Genomic DNA, 21211 nt, shown 5'->3' on the forward strand with positions numbered 1-21211 from the left:
TGATGTCCCGATTGTTTTCTGCAATTTTCCGGAATTATAGCGTGTTTCCCGGAAAAAATTTCAAGTGTCCCGATTCCCGGAAAACTCTCCAGATTCCCGGAACAATTTTGGCTTTGTCCCGAAACAGCGTTTGTTAGAGTTGTCACCCCCCGTAAGTTAGGTGCGTCCAGACGAGCCTTTACAGATAGGAGTCTGGGTCCAAATGAAACAAAGATGGCGGACGAGAGGGACCAGCGGCTGAGGTTTGAAGAAATTCATTTTTCTCCTCTTCCCTCGCAAACTAACATCTATGGTCTTACCAAGGTAGAAAGTAATGAAGAAGGAAACAAAGTAGTCTTAGCCTCTCTAAGTGGTAGGGTGGTATGTCTGGAGTATCCCCCGAATTCTCTTATTCCTTCCTCGAGGGAAGTGCCATTCACCTACATCCAGGGGGAGGGGAGTAGTAATAGCTTTAAACGTTCCATGCTGGGTGTTCTGTTATGGACTAGCATCCAACATCTAGTCCGGGGGGGGGGGGGGGAGTATTAACACCCCTAGTGTTATTCTACGGAAACTGCTAAGCTCCGACATCAATGAGCCGCTATCTACGGTTAACTCTCTTTGAAACCCATTTGAATCATCTTTCAGTCAAACGCACTGTGCAAAGAATTTGTGGTTATTCGTTGCAAAGCCGAAAGCTGGTGGTTTACAAGATATTTAATTTAAATCTTGTTGTTTTACTAAGATTAATGGCTACCCCGTCCTACGATCCCCTGTAGTTCCTTCTTTATCGAATATTAGCACGGCGAAGTTTGCTAGCTCGTCTTCTTTCCTTTTGATGCTCATTGGCTTTTCTTGTAAATCATGTTATAGGCCGGTGGAGAGAATGGTGGACGGTAAATTCACGCTGACTGTGTCAGGTTGTGGAACGTTCGTTGGCATCGGGAGAAATTTCCGAATTGCAAAGTCAACGGCTGCGCAAAGACCCTGACTGCTCTGCAAAAGAAACAATCGCTGAAGGCAGATAAAAAAACATAATCCCCACCGTTAAATCAAAAGCAGTTCCCTTTTCTCGCTTTAGGGTATTCAAAAGAGCGCGCGTGTCGCGTTAACACGCGGCAGGCCATTCTTGCGTGCGCTCGCGTGTTCTTTTGCTTGATTCTACTTAAGAGGAAAGCAAGACAGCTTATGGTGGCTGTGTGCCCCACTTTCAAAACCCGAAAAGTTTATTACATCATTTTTGTACATGTAAATATACATCGACTAAATTTTTTTATGGGAATCAGAACTAAAAGTGTATTTATTGATTGAATTTTAAGCATTACAATTTACAGACATTTTAAAGCATTTTTTTTTCAGCATGTAAATATACATATACAAAGAAAAGAAACATAAATAAAGTACAGTTTTCTATTTACATTGAACACACAAGTTTTCAATAAACTCGGCGGTTACGATTGTATCAGATTTACTCCAGATTTGGAATATCTTACACCAAAATTATTTCAAATGACCTCATTGGGCTTAAGGCCCAGGAGGAGGACAATCAGACTTGACAAACCTACTGTGGAACGTTTTCCATTTTCTCAACATTGCGATTGAAATGCAAATTTTTAATGCAGATATTCGGGATATTTTCTGGAACCGGGAACGCAGGACGTTCGAAAGTACTCCACACTTTCAGTTGGAATGGAAAATACCATTCCACCTGCAGCAAGTTCTCTATTTAAGAATTAGATTATGAGCGCGAAATTGGTCTTGCTTTCTGTAAATCTTGAAATGAATAAAATAAATAAATAAATAAATAGATAGATAGATAGATAGATAGATAAATAAATGAATAAATAAATAAATAAATAAATAAATAAATAAATAAATAAATAAATAAATAAATAAATAAATAAATAAATAAATATACCTCCGTTTGGTGACGGGGAACGCACTCAGGCACTAAATTTCTCTCTGGCAGTATAAAGTGCCCAATGTGAAACGTGCCATGTCTTTGTCATCAGTTCCGGTATCCCCAAACCTCAACTCGGTCACGGGAAGCGTCGATTTGTCCGTTAAGTGCCCTTCGTCGGTCCTCCACTGTAAGCCGTTGGCATCGCAGTTGCACTTATGTATGTTTGTGTAGCAATTCCCTAACCTGTAGCATGCACACGATTGATTGTTAGCAGGATCCGCCCCTTCCCAGTAGTACATTTTTTGACCGTCACGTGACACCCACCACGCCCAAGGCCCGTCAAGAAACAGCCTGGATTTGCTGCACTCATACTTGAGGTACTGTTTGCAGTGGGTTGAGACCGCTGTCACTGCTGCGATTTCAGACAACGAATTGGAATACTTGATGGTTCTGGAAAATGATTCTAGTTCTTCGAAGCCATCAACTGTCATAGTATTTATTAAAGCTGTCGTGGTTAAATACTGTAAAGCCAGTGTTCTGGTGCATGCTGCAGCACTCAGAGTGAAGGGCGGAATCCCTCCCACTCCATCGGGATCGATAGTGTACTTTTTGCTCGAGGCCGAGGGATCCTTCGCCATTATTCCAGAGCAGGTCTTGGGGAATTCTGATTTGCAGAATAAAAAATTTCGTCAAAGCCGCAGTTCTGTAACTTTCAGGTCTATTCAAATTTGTTAGCAAATATATCAATTTGTACTGCCTTAAGTGGCACTTTCCCTAAGAACGGTCCACTGCTTTTCGGGTCGGAAAAAAGTTTGCCCTCAAACTTTGGCCAGTAAATCATCTTGGGTCATAAGCAAATGAAATGACTTTAGTTTTTGGAAACACTCTAAAATATATTTTTTACAGGCCACAACATTCAGAGCGGTCGAAAACCTTAGTTTGAGCGTGGCGAAAATAGAAAATTGTATAAAATTGATGAGCTCGCTGCTCGAAAACCAGGTAACGACACAAAAATTCATTATAATTCCTAAGTTAAGTGTTCCTTCAAAGGTATAAAATGCATGTTTATTTTGATTTGTTTTTAATTTTTAGGGTCACAAAAATTAATATTATTGACCCTCGTTAGAACGCTTTCTTAAAACCGACGAAGGTACCCTGTCTTTGCCGGCATTTATTTCATCTGTCCAGACCGAACCATTCTAAATTCCATCTGAACTTTGCTAAACAGATATTACGAAGTATAGGAATATAAAAATACTTTGCGCTTTTTATCTTCCTTGACCACAGCGACTTCGCACTTTTGGTGCTTTTTCGAATATGAAACCCGCATTATGCAAATGAGGTTGTTGATCAAATTCAGGTTGTTATAAATTAAAACATTCTTAATCGCTAAATTCCACCATTCTAAATTAACCACACCGCAAAGCACACAAAAAAAATGTATAAACAGTTTTAACCGTTTTAAAATGCCTAAAATTGGTGAATTATTCGGTCCCGATTTTTGGATACTTTGCGGGGAATTTTTATGCAAATTAGGTCTGTACTGTCTGCTAAGCAGTATTTAGGTTTTTAAGAAACTTATTTTCATTATTTTTTTTTTCATTTTTGCACATCGCTGCTTTGTTGAAGCCATTCAATTGGTATTCATAGCTTGAAGGTCCTTTAGGAAGTAAAATATTTCGCTGAGTTTGGCCGTCGCGATGTGTTTCGGTTGCAATACCGGTGGACTCGGGTCCCAGGTAGTGTTAGCTGTTAGCTTGCTCTGAGAGTTTCACTCCAGGCCCTTCGCCACAAATGCCAAAGCTTCTAACTTGCCCTTTTTGGTGTAGTTAATATTATTAATATAATGTCTCAATTGTTTTTTTGTAATTATTTTAAAGTCTTATTTACTGAAAATTCAACACGCGTACGAGCTCTCCTCCTAGCGAAAGATAATCAAATCCCACATTAGGGAGCATCAGTAACGTATATTGTTGCTGTGTTGTTTATAGGGTAAGTGTAATTTTAAAACTACTCCAAGCTAGTTGACAGGCAGTCCACTAAAATACCAAAAGTCCTCGAATAAGTGCTCCCTCTCGAATACGCGCCCCCAATGTTCGAATGTTCGCTATAATTTCATTCCATAACATTTGAAACACCTTGGGCCTTGAGGCTTATGACAAACAGTTACAGGGACTTTATTGCACATGTATTTCATTGAACATAAACAGCTCGTTTACGACTTACCCTCTAATTTGTATCCGCATCAAAGACTTTTGTAGCCCAATCCACGTCCCGTATTCCTCGTTCCCTTTATTGAAATCCCTTGATCCTTGACGTCAAGACTTGGGTAATAAGGGAAAGTGTGCATTCCAAAACAAAATGACGTGCTTTTTGTCACGTTCGAGGATTTGCAGTGATTCAAGATGCATTTAAGGTTTCTTTAATTTGCTCCTTTTCACAAGTCAATAGAAAGCTACCTTGCGTCTGTCCATTTATCGCGAGAAACTATAACGGAGGAAGAGCTAATCTTGACCAGGGCCGGCCTTTGGAACAGACTGCTGTCGTAGAACAAATGTCGGTATGCGCCAAACATAGGCACACCTTCGGGAAGTTCTGGCCCCCGAAAACAGCATGCCAGTATCCCGCTCACCAAGGACGTCCTGGTAGGAGCCAGAAGGGGACAAAGAGCCGGTATTGTCAATCTTGAGATGTCTAAGGCTATTTATCAAATGTATGGTGTCCTTGTCCAAATCGTTTCAGGTGCGTACACAATTAATAGTTACTTCCTTGTGACCGTTCTACATAAAATCAGTCAAGCGAACTGACTTTTATTTATTATGGAGAGCTTCAAGCTGGTGTTGAATTTTTCTAGGAATTAATTTTGCAACAAGTTAAGCGTAAAAGTGTGGCAGGGAAGGGTGCTTAATTCGAGCTCCCTGTCTGACATTTTTTTCTCACCGCATTTGCTGGTATTTTCGTCAATTGGCGTCTAATTGAATTACCTACTTATGTTGGTAATTGAATGATCTTCGCTTTTCGCCCTGTCTTTTTATTTCGTTTGCGCTCGCGGTAAAGTTCCCAAAACAACGACCCTCGTTTAATACTTTTGAATGTAGCACTCTTTCCTTTTTGCGCTTGCGGGTTGCACACTAAAATTGCGACAGAATTGGAAGTGTGGAGGAATACTTGACATATCCGTTATGTATAAAATACCGGGTTCTTTGGTACACAGTAATATATGCTATTGGCAATCTCTTTTCTTTGCTTATATCTGGTGCTTTCTTTTTACTGTTACAAGGTAGGATTGTGTAATTGTTAGGAGGCGTCATTGCTCATGTAAATTGAGCAAGCCAAATTCAGATCTCAGATCCCAGAAGTTAGTAGTTACACGCCAGGAAGCTTTAATTGTAATTTATCATGTATGAGAATAAAAAGTAATAATATATTCATAACAGTGGTGAATGGAATCATTTTAGAGAAAATTAGGAAGTAAACTGAGAATTTTAAAGGACCTTGACCTATGACCTTCTCGATCGAGTGCATGAGTTATGTCGTTAAAATGCCGTATCCGGTAAAACAAAACTTCCTTCATCAAATCATTCTGCATGTTGGTTGTAGATCAGCGAAAAATAAGATGGTCTTGTTAGCATTGTCATTTTAGTAGCCATTTACCAAATAAAAAGGCAACCAAGAAATAATCCAGAGTGAAACACAACATAGGCCTTATCACGGTTTTCGACGCCATTTTGACGAGTAGGCAAACAGGCTCGATATAACAGTGTTTGTATGGAAATCCGATGTCAAATAATTTTCATAAAACATCGCTTCTGAAAAATTCATGAATTGGAAACTTTGGCAATAGGAAAAGGATTTTAAGAAAAAAATTGGAGGGATGTAGCTGTGCCAGAAAGCGTCCAGTCGTGTTTTGAACTTTCCATACATTTGTCTGTTAGCGAACCAGCCGTGAACTGCTCTAAAAATAGCTCGCGGGAAAAAAAATACAGGGGAGAGTCTCTCAATATAACGCTCAGGTAAACGACGAAAGTAAAACCTTCAAAATCGCCTAAATTCGCCGTTTGCAGGCAAAAGAACGACAAAGCACAACCATTGAGGTAAGTTTACATTTATTGTGACTTTTCAGATAAACATTTTCCCTAACATTTGGCTTTAATACGAATCTTATAATATTTCCATACAAATCCTCTAAATTTTGTAAACGGTCACCAGTCACACCGTTTGTGTGGGTGGCCTGTGGATTGACGAAGGACAAGAAGGAGAGGCGCAAGGCAACAAGAAGTTCAAATCATGTCAACGTTTATGCAATAAACAAGCATCTTTGATGGAAGTTATTTTCTTGGGATTGGTGTTTCTTTTTGATCGGCTATCGCTCAGGAATTCTGTGCTTCAGCCAAAGCCGCTCGAGGTTTCCTCGGTCCACCACGACGCTATGAGGCTTTCGATAGATATCAAAATGAGCTTTGTCAGTTAATTATGGACAAAGATTGTACCGTATTTTCCTGATGTCAGTCAAAATTCCTATTCTAAACCTTTCCTTGTGTACAATTCACTGTGCGACCGAAATCGAATGTTGAATTAGTCAGAGCCCCATCAAAATGTTTTCATTTTGAAATAATGATGATGGACATCATATAGAGTGTGTGCACGACGGCCATGTTGGAGGACCGAAACAATACAATGATTTTCCTTTGGGAAATATATTCTATATTTATGCAAATATCTTTTATTGTTTTAGTCCTCCAAAATGGCCGCAGTGCACACACTCTATTGAAAGAAGATGGTTGCTATGATAACATATCACGTGAACTGTAACTTGCCGTTTGATTGGCTAATAGTTTGTTTTGGTCCCGGTTATCAAATTTGATAACTGTGCCGGACTGCTAACTTACCTGTTTGACAGGTTTTTCCAGTATATCCGGGCGGACAAGTGCAGAAGAAGTCTCCCTGTTCGAAAAGAGGATTGCATTGCCCACCATTTCGACACGGGCAACTGGAACACGGTGTCTGAAAAAAAGAAAAGAAAAGAATACTAAATCATTCCCATGAAAGTTTTAGAGCACCAAAATACTTTTCTTTTAGTACTGATATTTTATACTGCAAAAGAGGGTCTTAGGTTTGAGGATATGGATGGGTCCTTACAAAACCCTGACTGAAGTACCGGATCGTTGACGTTCCTGGGAAAACTTCTTAGTTGTACGGCATTTTTGTGTTATTTGAATGAGTTTGTGTGAAGCAATTCCCAACACACGTGCACTTTAAATCATTCGTATGAAATCATTGCGTTGTGCAAAGTGGCTATGAAGTTTGAGTGCGTGGAAAAAATTCCACGAGACAACCTTTCATTGAAAAAGTTCAATGGGAGGAAGTGTTTTGGGCTGTCCAAACGGTTTTTAGTCTTCGAAATGCGCGGGCGATGCGCGAAGGTAAACGATACAACTTGAGCGATGTTGTATGGAAAAACGACGAGGAAAAGTTCAGAGCCGGCACTAAACTTTCTGCGTGGCACTTGTTACGGATGCCACGGTACAGGTTCGTTGTAACTCATCCGCGGAGGCGAAGCAGAAGTAAATCTTCAACAAAACTGGAACTCTTCAATTTCAGTTATTTGTAGTCTGCAAAGTCACTTACACTGTACTGCCTGGCGACCTGTGGATCGGGGGTAATTTTGGTAAACCAGTAGTTCAGTAATTCTGGTAATTCAAAATTGTAAAATGTACAGACCTCCTTTTATATGCTCAGAGAATATTAATTAAGTTCGGTATGTCTTTCAAGTAAAATTAATTTTGACAGCAGAACAAATAGCTAAATTAGCCGTTACTAAAAATCTAGCCTTAGAAAGGACATTGAAACTGGATGTAGGGCAGCTGATAATACTATACGAATTGGTTAGAGGATATTGCGCTGGAACTGTGCAAATATAACTGCTTCCTGGACCATGATTACCAAAAGTCGATCAGAAGAGAAAAATCTAAGAACCTGTATTTAAACAGCTTTCGTTCGATTCATAGCGCAATAACGATCGAAACTTGAGTTGCGCTCGATCTAAGTAATATTCCAAAACACATTACAAGCCGGCGGCTGAATAAACATTCATTTCGATGAGTAATTCACTAAATTTTCCAAAACACTAATTCTTTTCGATTTCGAAGGGCCAGCAGTTTTTTAAGCAGAGTCTACTTTTTTTTAACTTTATTTTAAGTAGATAAATAGGGTCCGGACGCACTGGACTGACAAAATTTGTTTGGCCTTTCCAAAAATCTCGACAAAATTGGCAAATTTTCAATTTATCCGCGTGGGCACACTGAGACACAGCAAAATATTTGCTAACCACAAGTGTCAATCACACGGAAATAAACACCATAGCTTGCGCGCTGTTCGCGGGAAAGGTTACATGAGATCTCAGGAGTCATGTGCTTATGGTGATCGTTAACCGCTTCGATCGAATATGTTGCCTCGGCATACTATTGCTTGTATTGTAGTTTTCTATCTCCCTTGAATTCATTCAACTCTTGCAGAGGCAGTTGCTACTTCTTCTTTGCCAGGGAGGCTTCACCTTGTTCGACTGCAACTGGTTCTAGAGTACCACAACAGATTTGTCCGTAGAAGGCGGCGAAGGCCTCATCCTTATTATTGGAACCTACCTAGGCCTTGCAATTCTTGGTTTGAAATTCATTTTCATAGGCGTAATATCCCCGAAGAATTCTTTTTTTTTTCTTGATTGACATTCTCCTTCAAATCATGGCGTGTAAATTAACAAATCTGTCAGATTTCACGCCTGACAAAAATTTGTCCTGCTCCAAGGCAGGACGACGGCTTCTTTGAAGTTTGGTAAACCTTGACAAAATTTGGTAGATCTAAAAATCACCGGGCGCACTTGTCTCAGGCAACAGGGGTGACAGATTTTTTCGCAAAATAAATAGAAATTTGCCCAGTGCGTCCGGGCCCATGGTTTTCTATTCTGGGATGGAAGCTTCTTGTTACCGTCAGCAGTAGACAATGTTTAGCATGATTGTTCGCAAAATTGAAAATGGCTTAGAACGTCTAAACTGTCTTTTAATAACTGACCATAAGAGTTTGAGTTCCTGCAGAGAAATAGTCCCTATGACACGTGTTATATAATTAAATTTTCGAGTTAAGCCCAAAGCTTAAAAATTTAACCATCTCTCACCTTAATGCTGAAATGGTGATAGTTCTGTGAGCTGACTAGATCGTTGGGGCTACTGCACTTATCTTTGTTCAGCAACTCACATACGAACTTGCCGTCAGAGTCAGGAGATGAGGCGACGTTAAACGAAGAGCATGGTACAGTGTTTACACAGTTCAAAGCGCATTCTCTGTAGTTGCTCACAACTGTCGATGATCCAGCTGAATCTTGAAGACGATGAAACTTTTTAGCTGCGAAATTACCGTACGATACTCGAGTAGTACCGTGTAAGACAACACCACGCCTTAAACCTCTGCTGCCGTCAACTTCAAAGTTGTGCGCTTCGGTTGACGCTAAAAGAAAGCCGAACAAAATAACGGAAAAAGTATTTTTAAAGTGAGACTGTGAAAAAGGTATTTCTGCTGTCATGGGAATTTTTCTGAGACTTTGCCGTATCCTTTTTTGCTGTTTTGATTAGCACACCTGCATCGGTTAACACCTCAAAGGAAATAGTTTTAATGAATAGTTTGGTCCTTGGTTTTATGAGCCTTTAAACGAACCCACTCCTTCGTCAAAAATATCAATCACTTTCCAGTAAGTATGGACAGTAACGTTGATTGCGTTAATTAAATTTGTTTGAGAATCTCCCTCCTGATTTGCTGTCATTTTCTCAACAAATATTATGTGAGAAATTCACATAATATGTGAGAAAACTGATTTTCATCTATGGAAACCTTCTTTGTGAAAAGTGTGAGACTCCATTCTGTCGTAAAAATTGGGTTTGGGAAAACGCCATAAAACAACAAAACGTGTAAAGTGCTGGTGTGGATTGGTTTTATTTTTGCATTATGTATCTGTTTTTAATCATACGCTTATGACAATGAAGGCAATAACTACATAAGACTACTGAAAAAATTTTTTTCACGGCTGTTCTGGAACATGATTATGATACAAAAAAAAAATTCCTGACTCAGAACAATTAGCTTTTGGTAATGAAATATTTGAGATAACGTTAAAATATTTCGCTCCGATAAACTATTTGCTGTGAGTCAGCAACTTTTTTTATCATTACATAATATTGTATTTCCACGTGTCGCTTTATGATCTTTATCACCTTAATCATTTACACTTTAATAGGCAGACAATACCTCTAGTTAAAAAATGTGCTAAGATGTAATTATTTTATTTTCGATTCTTTTTTTCAAGAAGACTTTTAGGGGCAGTGCCACCTATTTTTGGTGTCACTATGAATAGCCAAAAAAACGTATTTTTTTCAATGGAATCGTTAAAATAATGGTCGAGCTTTGTTAACAATAGTTAACCCTACTACTACACAGAAACTTCTATCTATTATGTTTGGCTACGGATGGGTAGGAGATGGAAGTGGATTGCAACTTGAAAAAAATGTCTGATTTTTTCAAATTCTTACTGTGTATTTTAAAGAAGTCGATAAAAATTAATTACTGTTTGTTCTACCTAGGAAAAATCCTTAATGTTTTCCCTGTTTCCTATATTGAAACGGTGAACAGTAAAAAATAATGAAATCATTCCGTGTTAAATGGGAAAACTGACTGCTGCACTGGATAGAACTGAGCCCAGCGTAATGCGAACGTCAGTGCCCGTTTATTTATACAGATACAAACACTTGGGTACTGCAAAGGCAACGAAGCATGAAAATTGTAACCAGTTCCAAGTAAAGTTTTTGTGATCGATAATGTAAAGAAGATATCGTGTCTGCTGCCCGTCAGGAAAAACCCCCTTAACTAAGTAGGAAATCTGAACGCAGAGTCAGACACTTAACAGGAACCTCGAGGGAGAGAGGTTGAACTAGAATACAAAACCATGAGTACATCAACGACCGAAGTACAATCAATTCAAATGACGCGCGTCCTCGGCGCGTCCAGAATCCGTCCAGACGGGGCTTTGCAGATAGGAGTCTGGGTCCAAATGAAACAAAGATGGCGGACGAGAGGGACCAGCGGCTGAGGTTTGAAGAAATTCATTTTTCTCCTCTTCCCTCGCAAACTAACATCTATGGTCTTACCAAGGTAGAAAGTAATGAAGAAGGAAACAAAGTAGTCTTAGCCTCTCTAAGTGGTAGGGTGGTATGTCTGGAGTATCCCCCGAATTCTCTTATTCCTTCCTCGAGGGAAGTGCCGTTCACCTACATCCCAGGTTTGTAATGAGCCGTTTGAACGATAAGAAGTTAAGCTATTAGAAAATTTTTATAAAATAAAGGACCACTGCACGATTCTTTAGCGAGCGTTGAGAGTTTTGGAGTTCAGGCTTTGTAAAACAGTAACAATAACAATTGCCAGAAAAAGTAAACATAGCATCACCATTTACTTATTAACCCTGGAAGTTTTAATGCATTTTCAGAATCAGCAGAGATTGTTTCCATTGACGCCTTTAACAGACCAGAACCAAGCAAGGGACTTGTAGTGGGAATATCCTTGATTCTATTAAAGGTAAACAATTACTAAATAAAGGAAAAGTGCTTTACTAATTTTTAAGGTCGGTCGATTGAAAGAATGTTCTTTGATTGTTTGTTTGATTTAACATGAATGTTTTTTTTTTTCATTTGATATGGTTAAACCCCCTCTCTTTTCTCTGGTAAGCCCCACATATGGTGGTCAGATTTTTTAATACCCCCTCTGCCCTCCCTGAAGTATTAGCCCCCTTAACCATGCTACATTTTCACCATTAAACATACTTTAAAAACTTTCAAACTCTTCAGTCAGTTTTCCTATGGTAAACTTGGTCTTCAATTTACAAAAGTGTTATGGTGATAAAGTAAACATGATGTTGAATTCATTTTGTGTGGCACAACTCATATTTAGTGCTATGCATCAATTGTGTGTTAAACATTTGGAAAACCTAAGCTCACAACAAGTCCCTCTTTATTCAGGATGGTTCCTAATAATAAAGAAGTATTTTAATTTGGTTTGTGACTATGAGGGGATAAGCAGATCTCAGCAAGCCTGGTGGTTTCTTGTGGTCTCCTTGCCATTACGTTGACTTGTAATTTCTATGTTTTTCTTCTTTTACTAAGACAAATAAATGATGATGATGATGATGACGATGAAATCCAGAAGGAAAATTGGGGGTACTATGCATGTTTTAGAGATAATTAAACAACAAATATTCTAAAAAACAGTAAAATACAAAGCAATGTATGGCATTTTGTTTTCAAATTGAAGCTTGGTATATCTCTGAAAATGCATGGTTACCCCAAATTTTCTTTTTGGATACCAAGAGCACTTGCTAAGTTCTGCTTTCTCCGCATAGTTTTAAACCACAAAATATCCCTGTATTAGAAGGTACCACCTATAAGAAACCCAAGTATCTTGAGATGCGCAGAACGTATGTGCAGTAACAAAAGTAGGCACCATCCTTAAGCTTCCTATTCTAAAAAGCCCCTTCTTCCTGAGACATGAATTAAAGTGAATTATAAGCATCCTGGGGACTTAAAGAGCTTTTGCAACATACCACCCTTAAAACCTAACCCTGTTAGGTACCAGTATGACCTCATGATCAGTCTTCCTCCTAGACAAAGCAAAGTTAACCAATGTTCATTTAATTTGTGTACAGAATTCCAGAAGCCACCAAAAACAGTTTCTTAATATCTATTCAGCACTGGAAAGCAAGGAAGAATTTTCCCTTGACAGTATCGCAGGTTTGGTGATCATGTTTCATCTTAAGTTAACCCTATAAATCTCAAGAATTTGCAAGTTCAAAACTGGCCAAATTTCCCAACAAACATTTCTTTAGCATTCAGTTTCTCATTAGTGAGGATATTGATGACGTCATTTCCTACTTTTTCACAGTTGTCTGTGCAAACAGTCCATGGAAAATAGTGAACGATAAATTCTCTATATAATAAAAAGAAAATTACATGGTAGCTTGAAGATGTGAGTTTTTATTTTCTTGTGTTAAAAACAATATTTTACTTGCTGCACTCATTCTTCAAAATTAATACTGTTTTTCCTCTTCAAAATAAAATTCACACCTTCACTCTGCCAATATCGAGTGACCTCTCTGTGGATTGAGTTGCAGCGTTCCCTCAAACTTAGCCCTTCCGTGACGGTGTTCAAGCGCTTACTTAGGCAAAAATTTCTTAATGACTGTTTTAGTGAATCCACTAGCTTTATCTTCTTTTATCATTGTCTTGTACTTAGTTATGTAGTGTTAAATTGACTTTGAAAAGCCCCGCAGTGATGAGCCAATAAAATTTGTATGTATATGTATGTATGTAATATCCTCTATGTATTGTCCTGTGTTTATTCTTCACAGAAGGTTGTCAGCATCTTGAGTTGGAGTTTGTTCCCTTTCAGTTGACACATGCAGAGTAAGTTAAGTTTGCTTGTAAATAACTAAGTCAAGATTGTACTGTTTTTTAGTTATAAGATAGAGTTTGGACTGATCAAGTAACATTTTTTCCAGAATCTTTGTAAAAGGGAGACGAGAAGTGGTGTTTCTACTCTGTGGCAGTGATGAAAATGTTCATATGTTTTGTGAGGTTTGTGTTAAATGTCCAGTGTATAAGCCAAATACCACATGAGTGGTAGTTGAACAGTGTTCCAGATAACTTTCAAAGTCAGGGTGTCAGTGAAGAAGCTTGGGGGTTCAGTGGCTCTGGTTCTATCCAAATGTCGTTTAGGTAACCAATGATTCAGCAATCTTCTTGGATTTTTGATCTGAGACCCCTAACTTAACTGGAACACTGGTTCAAATTATTAGCAAAATTTTTAAAAAGTGATCTTTGTTAATTTCAATGTGAAGGATTTTAAGAATAACCTCTTCATCAGTCACTTGCAAATGGTGATAAATAAATAAATAAATAAATAAATAAATACATACATACATACATACATACATACATACATACATACATACATACATACATACATACATATATACATACATACATACATACATACATACATACATACATACATACATACATACATACATACATACATACATACATACATACATACATACATACATACATACATACATACATACATAAATACATGCATGCATGCATGCATACATACATACATACATAAATAGATAAATAAATAAAATTAAAAATCAAATGTTCATGTTTATATAATATGAGCATGTTATCACCGAGATTTGCTGGGAAAGATAAATTTTAAATATACAAGTTTAAATGTACAAGTGAGTTTTCTGTTTACCACATCTAAATGATTTATGTTTTTTATGGCTTGTACTAACTGATTATGTAATCATTCTCTGCTTTAAGGATAGGATCCATCAGAGATTTGAAGAACAACCAGTTCAAAACTATTTTCCTGAACTACAGAATTTGCCAAGCAAGTATGGTTGTTTACCTTTGATTCATGTACTACTTTACTGTGTCTGAGATCCAAATGGGAGATGAACATCTTGATTCTCATAAGAAACTGACAACATTATTTTTTTAATAAATGACAACCAATTTTGGTGATAAAATGGTGCTAGGTTTCTTAAAATAATGAACTGACCCTTTGTAAAAAATGAGAGAAATATAAAAAAAAAACAGGAAAAGATCCCTAAAATTTGTGATGGTTAATTTATGGAATACTTCCCATTTTTAATCCCTCAGAATTTGGTCAGATTTTTTATGAAACCCCAAAACCAGCCTACAATCTGATGAAGGCCTGGTATGCCCCCAATCCCTCAATTATTGTTTCCTTATAGTTATACTAAGAAAATATGTTCCAAGAAAACAACAAGTCTACTTGTCTAGCAAAAAATTGCTATGAACATATAAAAATCAAATGTTAAAACTGGATTGGTTATGTATGTTCACCAGATGTTTCAGTTGGCAAATTCTTAAGGTTGCCTTTATTTTTCTGCCCAGTATTTTGTGGCTAGAGGTGGTAAGTCAGCAGACCAGACGTGTGACAGTTCTTGGATGTCAGGATGGACATGTTAAGGTGGCAGTTACTGAACTGAGCAGTGGGCCAAGTATGTTTAGTTTGTTCAAGTTTTTGTTAGAGCCCCTTCGATGTTGGTTGTCAATGGTCTGAAGTGCAAAAGTTATCATGTAGCTACTATCCTGCAAGAGCATCTAGTTTTTGACTCATTTAAAACAAGAAAACAAGAGGTGGAACAATCCGGAGCAGCCCAAGTGCTGCACTGAAAAGGCCTGGGAGTGGACTCTTCATAATTTTTGGAGCGGGTGTGGCTTGGTTCTCTAAACTGGTGACCCTTTTTCAGGCTAAGACATGTGATCTTTTGGTTCCTTTTTTCAGACCTACCTCTAAAATTCATACCCATTTTCAGACCTGGTTTCTAGAATCCACACCAGTTTGCAGAATTTTAGAGCAAAATGTTTAAAATCTATACCCTATTTTGAACCAAAATGCATGGCTCAAAAACCAACCCCTTTGTCTCTGTCCACATTGTCTCTCTTCACCCAGGTGTATAAATCGGCACTGGTGACATACTGCTGGGGGTAAGCCTGTGATAGACTAGCATCCCATCCATGGGGGAGTAGCATTATACTCCTAGTTGCTTCATACTACAGAAACAAGGTTATGCTCCAACCGTGTGAGCCACTTAGGTTCATAGTGCGACTTTACCTTACCTACCTGATTTCAGCACAGCCCTAATGAGCAGTTTACAGATCCCCGATAATCTTGATTAAGCTGTGACATTTTACTCAAGAATTTACTTATAATGTTTCTATTTGATTTTCCAGGCATTATTAAGGAACACAGCTTGTACCGTGATGGTCCTATTTCAAGTGTGAAATTATTTTCACTGAGTTCCAACCTACCCAAAACTATCAGTGGTAACAATCTTATTTTTTTGTTTGTGATTATAGTAATTCAGTCGTGCCGTAGGCTATTGGCAACAAGTCAAAGTTAATTTCATTAATAAGTATAGCTAATGCCTTGGCAGGGGTGGGGGTACTCCATAGAACTTTTGGTGGGGTTTTGCAAACCCTGATCCTATTTCTGACCAAAATATGTTATGTTTTGGTACTTAACCCTTTTCAGACCTGAGCTCTAAAAATCATACCCTTTCTCAGACTTTTAGACCAGAATGGTTCAAATATATACTCTCTTTCAAACCGAACCGACTCAAAAACCATACCGCATTTGTTCTTTAACTTTTTCATAACTGATTTCTATATTCACCACTTTGTCAGTAATTGAAAACATGTTTATAAAGCTGAACTCTCTGAATGGTTTCTATTCTCCTTGCAGATGGCAAACAAAATGACAAAGGGGAAACAGAATCGAATGCTAAGTACAACCTGTTGGTGTGCTGTGCAATAGAAGCAAGTGTTGTTTTTATGTATGTACTGTTGTATCTGTTCAGCTCATACCCAACTGCTAAAGGTTCAACTCACAGGCGTTAATCAGGAAACAGTCGTCTTGGAGTTGAAAACCACATAATTATTCTATTGTTCCTACCCGCTTCTCAAAGACTTGAACCTTAAAAATCCAGTGACCCGTTTTTGTGGAACGTCCTGATTACTTACCAGGCGTGCGTTTCTCAAACTATTGAAACATAAACATCAATTGTCACTGAAAAACCCCTATGGGGAGTGTCAATAAAGTATTGTATTGTATTTCGGACCCGAAAACTATTGTACATGCAGAAAGTTCATTACAAAAAATTCAATTTTTGATAATTTTAAAAGCAAAAACATTTTATAGTTTTACGAGATTAAGAAACAGATTGAATTCGTTTGAACGAAAATCAACCAGTAATTTGTAGAAAAGGGTAATAAGAAAATATTTTTCGCGCCCAAAAGCTCTTCGGGAGCTTTGAAAAAAACACGCCCGGCCCGAAAACTATCTTACGTTCGAGAATTGTTTCTCAACAGAATTTAATTCTTGTTGATTACATTTTTATAATTTTATAGAGAGTGCTAGTGATCAAGTTTGCCCGAGAGAAAATAAGGGGACAGAGAAGGAAACTAGGAGCGTTGGCTTGGATATGTGAATTTCACTTAATTTATTTTTAGACATCGTCTAAACGGAAGTTGGTTTCCCGAGACGTCCGCAACCGGTCAGTGTGACGTCACGGGAAGTGATTGGAGCGACTGCCAACGTCGCATTGTGTAATGGCGGCGGTTGAATATTCAGTAGGCTTTTCTAAGTCGCATTTACAGGCGTCTAGATACGTTTGTAGACGTCTCGGGAAACAGACGTCCGCTTTCACGACGTCTCAAAATACCTTAAGTGAAATTCACATATCCCAAGGGCTATACATCAGAGGTCTCCCACTCTGTCCTGTTATTTATCTTGGTTTGCTCCAAAACTTAAAACCAATCGATAAACACCGATTTGAAAAGCTTCTTAGCGGCGGGATTGATAAGTTATCGGGATATTGGAGAAACGGTCATGACTGGTTGTAGAGGTTGACGTTTTAGCCATGTGTCAATTTACATTGCTGGCCTAAATGAAAACTTATTAACATGATTTTAATTGACAATGTTCTGTGTTGAATCCACAGGGATATAATCAATCAGGGCTTTACAAATATGGTAACGCTACCAGACTCGGATGATTTTGATTGCGTGACGTGTACTTGTATCGCTGATGTAGACTGGGACGGGCGTAACGAAATCATCCTGGGAACGTATGGACAGGTACATATCCAGTGCAGTGTTTATGCCTTGTGTGGAGGCTTTTACTCAGAGAGAGGGGGAGGAGGGGACCTGAGTATCAGTTGTTTACTCAGGTTAAGGAGAGGATGGGGGTGGGAGTTGGGATTAATAAACCTGATAATCTTTTTACAGCGCGATTTTCCGGTTTTGTTTTCAGGAACTTCTTGTATACAAGTGCATTTCGCAGGATGACACTGTGGAGCCTTCTTATGTCGTTGATTTTCAGTTGATATGGAAAAGGAGTTTTGCAAACCCACTTTTCGCCATTGAGTACCTGGATCTCACAAATGACGGGCTGAAAGAGCTGACTGTGGCATCTCTTTCAGGGCTGCATGTGTTGCAGGTAAGTGATTCCTCACGTACTATTATAAACTTCTGTCAAACTCCCTGAGGAGGCTCACTCAGGCTTACCAGACTTGTAACATTCAGAGAACTAAAGCGGAACAATGTCGTATTTCAGTAGTTTCTCAGTCTGGAAGTCATTCTACGGTAAATGATTCAAGGAACACTCAGAAATGACTTGGTACGGGCGATCTGGCCTGTCATGGTAAAACTTCAAACGATTATGAAGCAACACGATGATTGGGAAACATTTGTAGTCTGAATAAATCAGTTACGGAACTTTCGCACTGTCTGGTAACCTTCAAATAGAAACGGGTTTGGTTTCCTATGAGTTAAATTGATTTGAAGGGGACTAAAAAGATTTCTCTTTATAAGGTTAAGAACAGTCAAGCAAGCAGAATAGGTAAAACGGCCACATATTAGAATAGAGTTTTATTCACAGTTTCAAAAGTTTGAACCAGGATCGAGTAGCTTCAACGTTAAATTTACTTTTGAAATATTTCTGTTTGGCCTCCTGTGAAATATTTTCACCGTACTTCTCGCTGCCGCATAACACTTTTGAACAAGATAGTGGAAACCTGAGGTAACTTGGAATCCAGCTTAGCGTTAATTATCTCATATTTCTTCACAATATTTCAGCACAACTTGGACCAAGCAGCGGAGAGATGCCTCTCGAAGCTGAAAGGCACTCCTTTTCGAGACCCCGAGGACGCCGAGTCAGTCACGTGAGAGAGATTGCGTGGCTCATAATTTAGTGTTCCTAAAACGTTAAAAGGCATCTTATTGTGACATGGCACCTGTGCCGGTGCAGCGCATCCCACATATGCCCTGCAGTGATTGGTCGAGTCATCAGTGAAGGGAAAATCTACCCGCCTTCAACAGGAGATTGAAGTGCGGTTTCCTAGCAACTGCGTCACTTTCATAGATGCAGGAAATTACCCTACTGAAAGAACAACGAAGACTTCGATAATTTGTTACCAATGTTTTTGTCAAAACATAAACAACTACATTAAAAAAATAAACAACACAAATAACAACAAATAATTAAAACCAAACGCGTATTGCTATTTCTGCTAGGGCAAGGAATTTGTAAGTATTCTCTGAAATATTTGTTGATAGTTTCATTGAAGTTTCGTTAGCCTTTGCGGCTTTTCGATTGACCGCGCGAGTTTTCTTCGAAAGTTCGCCGAATTTTCGAAGAAAGATTGCGAAATATCGTTCGAAATTTCCTTGAAAATTCCTGAGAACATGGGACAAATTTCGACGAATCATTATTTTTGCAGCCTACAGTATATACATTTTCAGTCATGCAGTTCATTTTGCATTCTATCTTGGGCCTGCAAGCATACACAAAGCTCCGAAGCGGTTGTGGTCTGCTTAAGCAAGTGAAAAATAAATAAAAATAATTGACAAAACAACACACTTTCCTTAATAATATGTACTGATAATCCTAATTGCTAATTTGACGGCAGCAAATGATCTATTTCTTACGAACATACTTTTGTAAATAATAAACCCCAAACGCAGGCGACGCTGCTAGAAACATCATGGCTAAAACTGGCAAGGAAGTTAAGACAACGCCGAGAACAAATCCTCTGATAATCTTCCTTTGGACTGGGCGGTTCTGTTTGTAGATATACCTGCATCCTAACACACTGTAAATGCTCCAGTGTCCTCCGAATATTTTACTATAAACGATTCGCTCGCCGCAAAGGTAACAGAACTGTGTCCGGCAACGTGGGCACGATATGTGATCACACCCCTCCAACCTTTGAATAAAAACCTTGCATTTGGGACACCTTCGAGCGTTGATAGCTCCCTCCGTCGTGGCTTTCGTCCACGCTTTGAACAACCTGCTACCGCGTTTGAAATCTTTGCAGTTCATGCCTTTATGCCATGGCGCGTGGCAATCGAAGCACCATTCGAAATAGCATTCTGGGCACGCGACTTGTTTCGTTCGCTCTTTTTTCACACGGGTTAATACGCTGCAGTTTGGACAAGTTTTAGTCAACGGATTTGTTTGTGCGTGTGCCACAAGACGGGTGAAGTGCTCTTGGAGTAGCGGGTAACCTTGGAGGAATTTCTTGATCAAATCCTCTGATAACAGCGAACTGCAATTTGCACATTCCAGCTTCCATTTTCCTTCAGTTATTTGTAGCCTTATGTAAGCCCCAAGGCAAGAATCGCAAAACACAGCGTTGCATCTGCGATGGGTGCTTGTTCGATTTTCATCAACATTGTCCAAGCAAATAGAGCACAAATTGAGCAAATCGGATCCGCTGCCATTTAAGTCTGGACTGTCTCCAATGTTTTCCATCCTGAAAGTCGCCTCCCTTCAGAATACAAACAAGGCGTCGTGCCAGCTGGGAAGACCCCAAGTTGTTTCAGTTGGTCAGGATACAGTCCATCGATTCAGATTCGTCAGTTCGAATGTCAGCTAAAACAGCGAGAAAGCTCCCCAGTTATTGTTCATTCATTCACTTTAGTGTTGGCTGAAAACGTTTGAGTTAAATAGCCGAAGATTTTTCACAGGCCGCTTGCGTTGTTATAAAAATCGTAGACTTTCTCAAAGTCGCTCGCTCACTTCTCATTGAATTCTGAAATTCTGAAATTGAATTCTCGCTCGCTCGCGCTCCGCGCTCGCTCTCCCGAGCTCTGACGATCGCGCTTCGCGCTCTCTAAGCTCGACTAGTAAGCAAGTCTATAAAAATCGATAAAAAGAACTGAGCGGAAGCAATCTGCGCTGCGTAGCACGAATAATTGCCACTTATTTCAATTTCCATAAAAACATTTGGCTTGGAAGGCAAGGCGGGCGTTTCTGACAATTGATGGGCAGATTGTTGGCCGTGCTTGTGTTTAAAACTGATGAACTGCAACAAAACCGCGTTAACTATTTATCTGATTATAAATGCTTGGCAAGCGGGTACCCGTTGGTAATTTTTCTTACAGTGCCTAATTGGACTACTCCCCATGCCCATTAAGAACTGGTTCAATTAGTGGTGTTGAATTACAGCGGCAGGTACGCTTGTTGTTTCCTAATTGGGTCTTTTAGTAGCTTCGGTCCCGTTTCGTTAGAAATAAATCCCGTGACAAGCCTGCCATGAAACATTAAAAATACATTTAACAACAAGAAAGAAAGGATCTTTTGCAATATGTCACGTAGAAAAACAATCGGGAAATTTTTTCTAACATAGCCATGTAAATT

General features: G+C 38.9%; 1 protein-coding gene and 1 pseudogene across 3 annotated transcripts; one reads left to right on the plus strand and one right to left on the minus strand.

Annotated features, from left to right (window-relative positions):
• The first annotated feature begins 200 nt into the window (after nt 1–200).
• Nucleotides 201–19040, plus strand: LOC146478586 (KICSTOR complex protein kaptin-like). 2 transcript variants are annotated; one of them, XM_085112190.1, is made up of 12 exons: nt 201–427; nt 11403–11494; nt 12618–12702; nt 13320–13374; nt 13470–13545; nt 14299–14372; nt 14899–15005; nt 15742–15834; nt 16253–16343; nt 17511–17646; nt 17822–18007; nt 18646–19040. In XM_085112190.1, exons 1-12 carry the CDS (start codon nt 214–216, stop codon nt 18733–18735), a joined length of 1299 nt encoding a protein of 432 aa, XP_084968316.1. In that variant the 5' UTR covers nt 201–213; the 3' UTR covers nt 18736–19040. The 2 variants fall into 2 exon arrangements, with proteins under 2 accessions (XP_084968316.1, XP_084968315.1); XM_085112189.1 differs by lacking the exon at nt 201–427 and adding an exon at nt 10972–11201 and having other exon boundaries at nt 11406–11494.
• A 144-nt stretch (nt 19041–19184) lies between these two features.
• LOC146478587 (E3 ubiquitin-protein ligase RNF217 pseudogene) lies at nt 19185–20954 on the minus strand (annotated as a pseudogene). Its single transcript, XR_014865143.1, has 2 exons — nt 20731–20954; nt 19185–20571 (listed from the first exon to the last, which is right to left on the minus strand). The product of XR_014865143.1 is annotated as an E3 ubiquitin-protein ligase RNF217 pseudogene (transcript).
• Nucleotides 20955–21211: the final 257 nt, after the last annotated feature.

The sequence above is a fragment of the Pavona decussata genome, unplaced genomic scaffold, assembly GCF_977016875.1.
Source record: "Pavona decussata unplaced genomic scaffold, jaPavDecu1.1 SCAFFOLD_64, whole genome shotgun sequence".
NCBI lineage: Eukaryota > Metazoa > Cnidaria > Anthozoa > Scleractinia > Agariciidae > Pavona > Pavona decussata.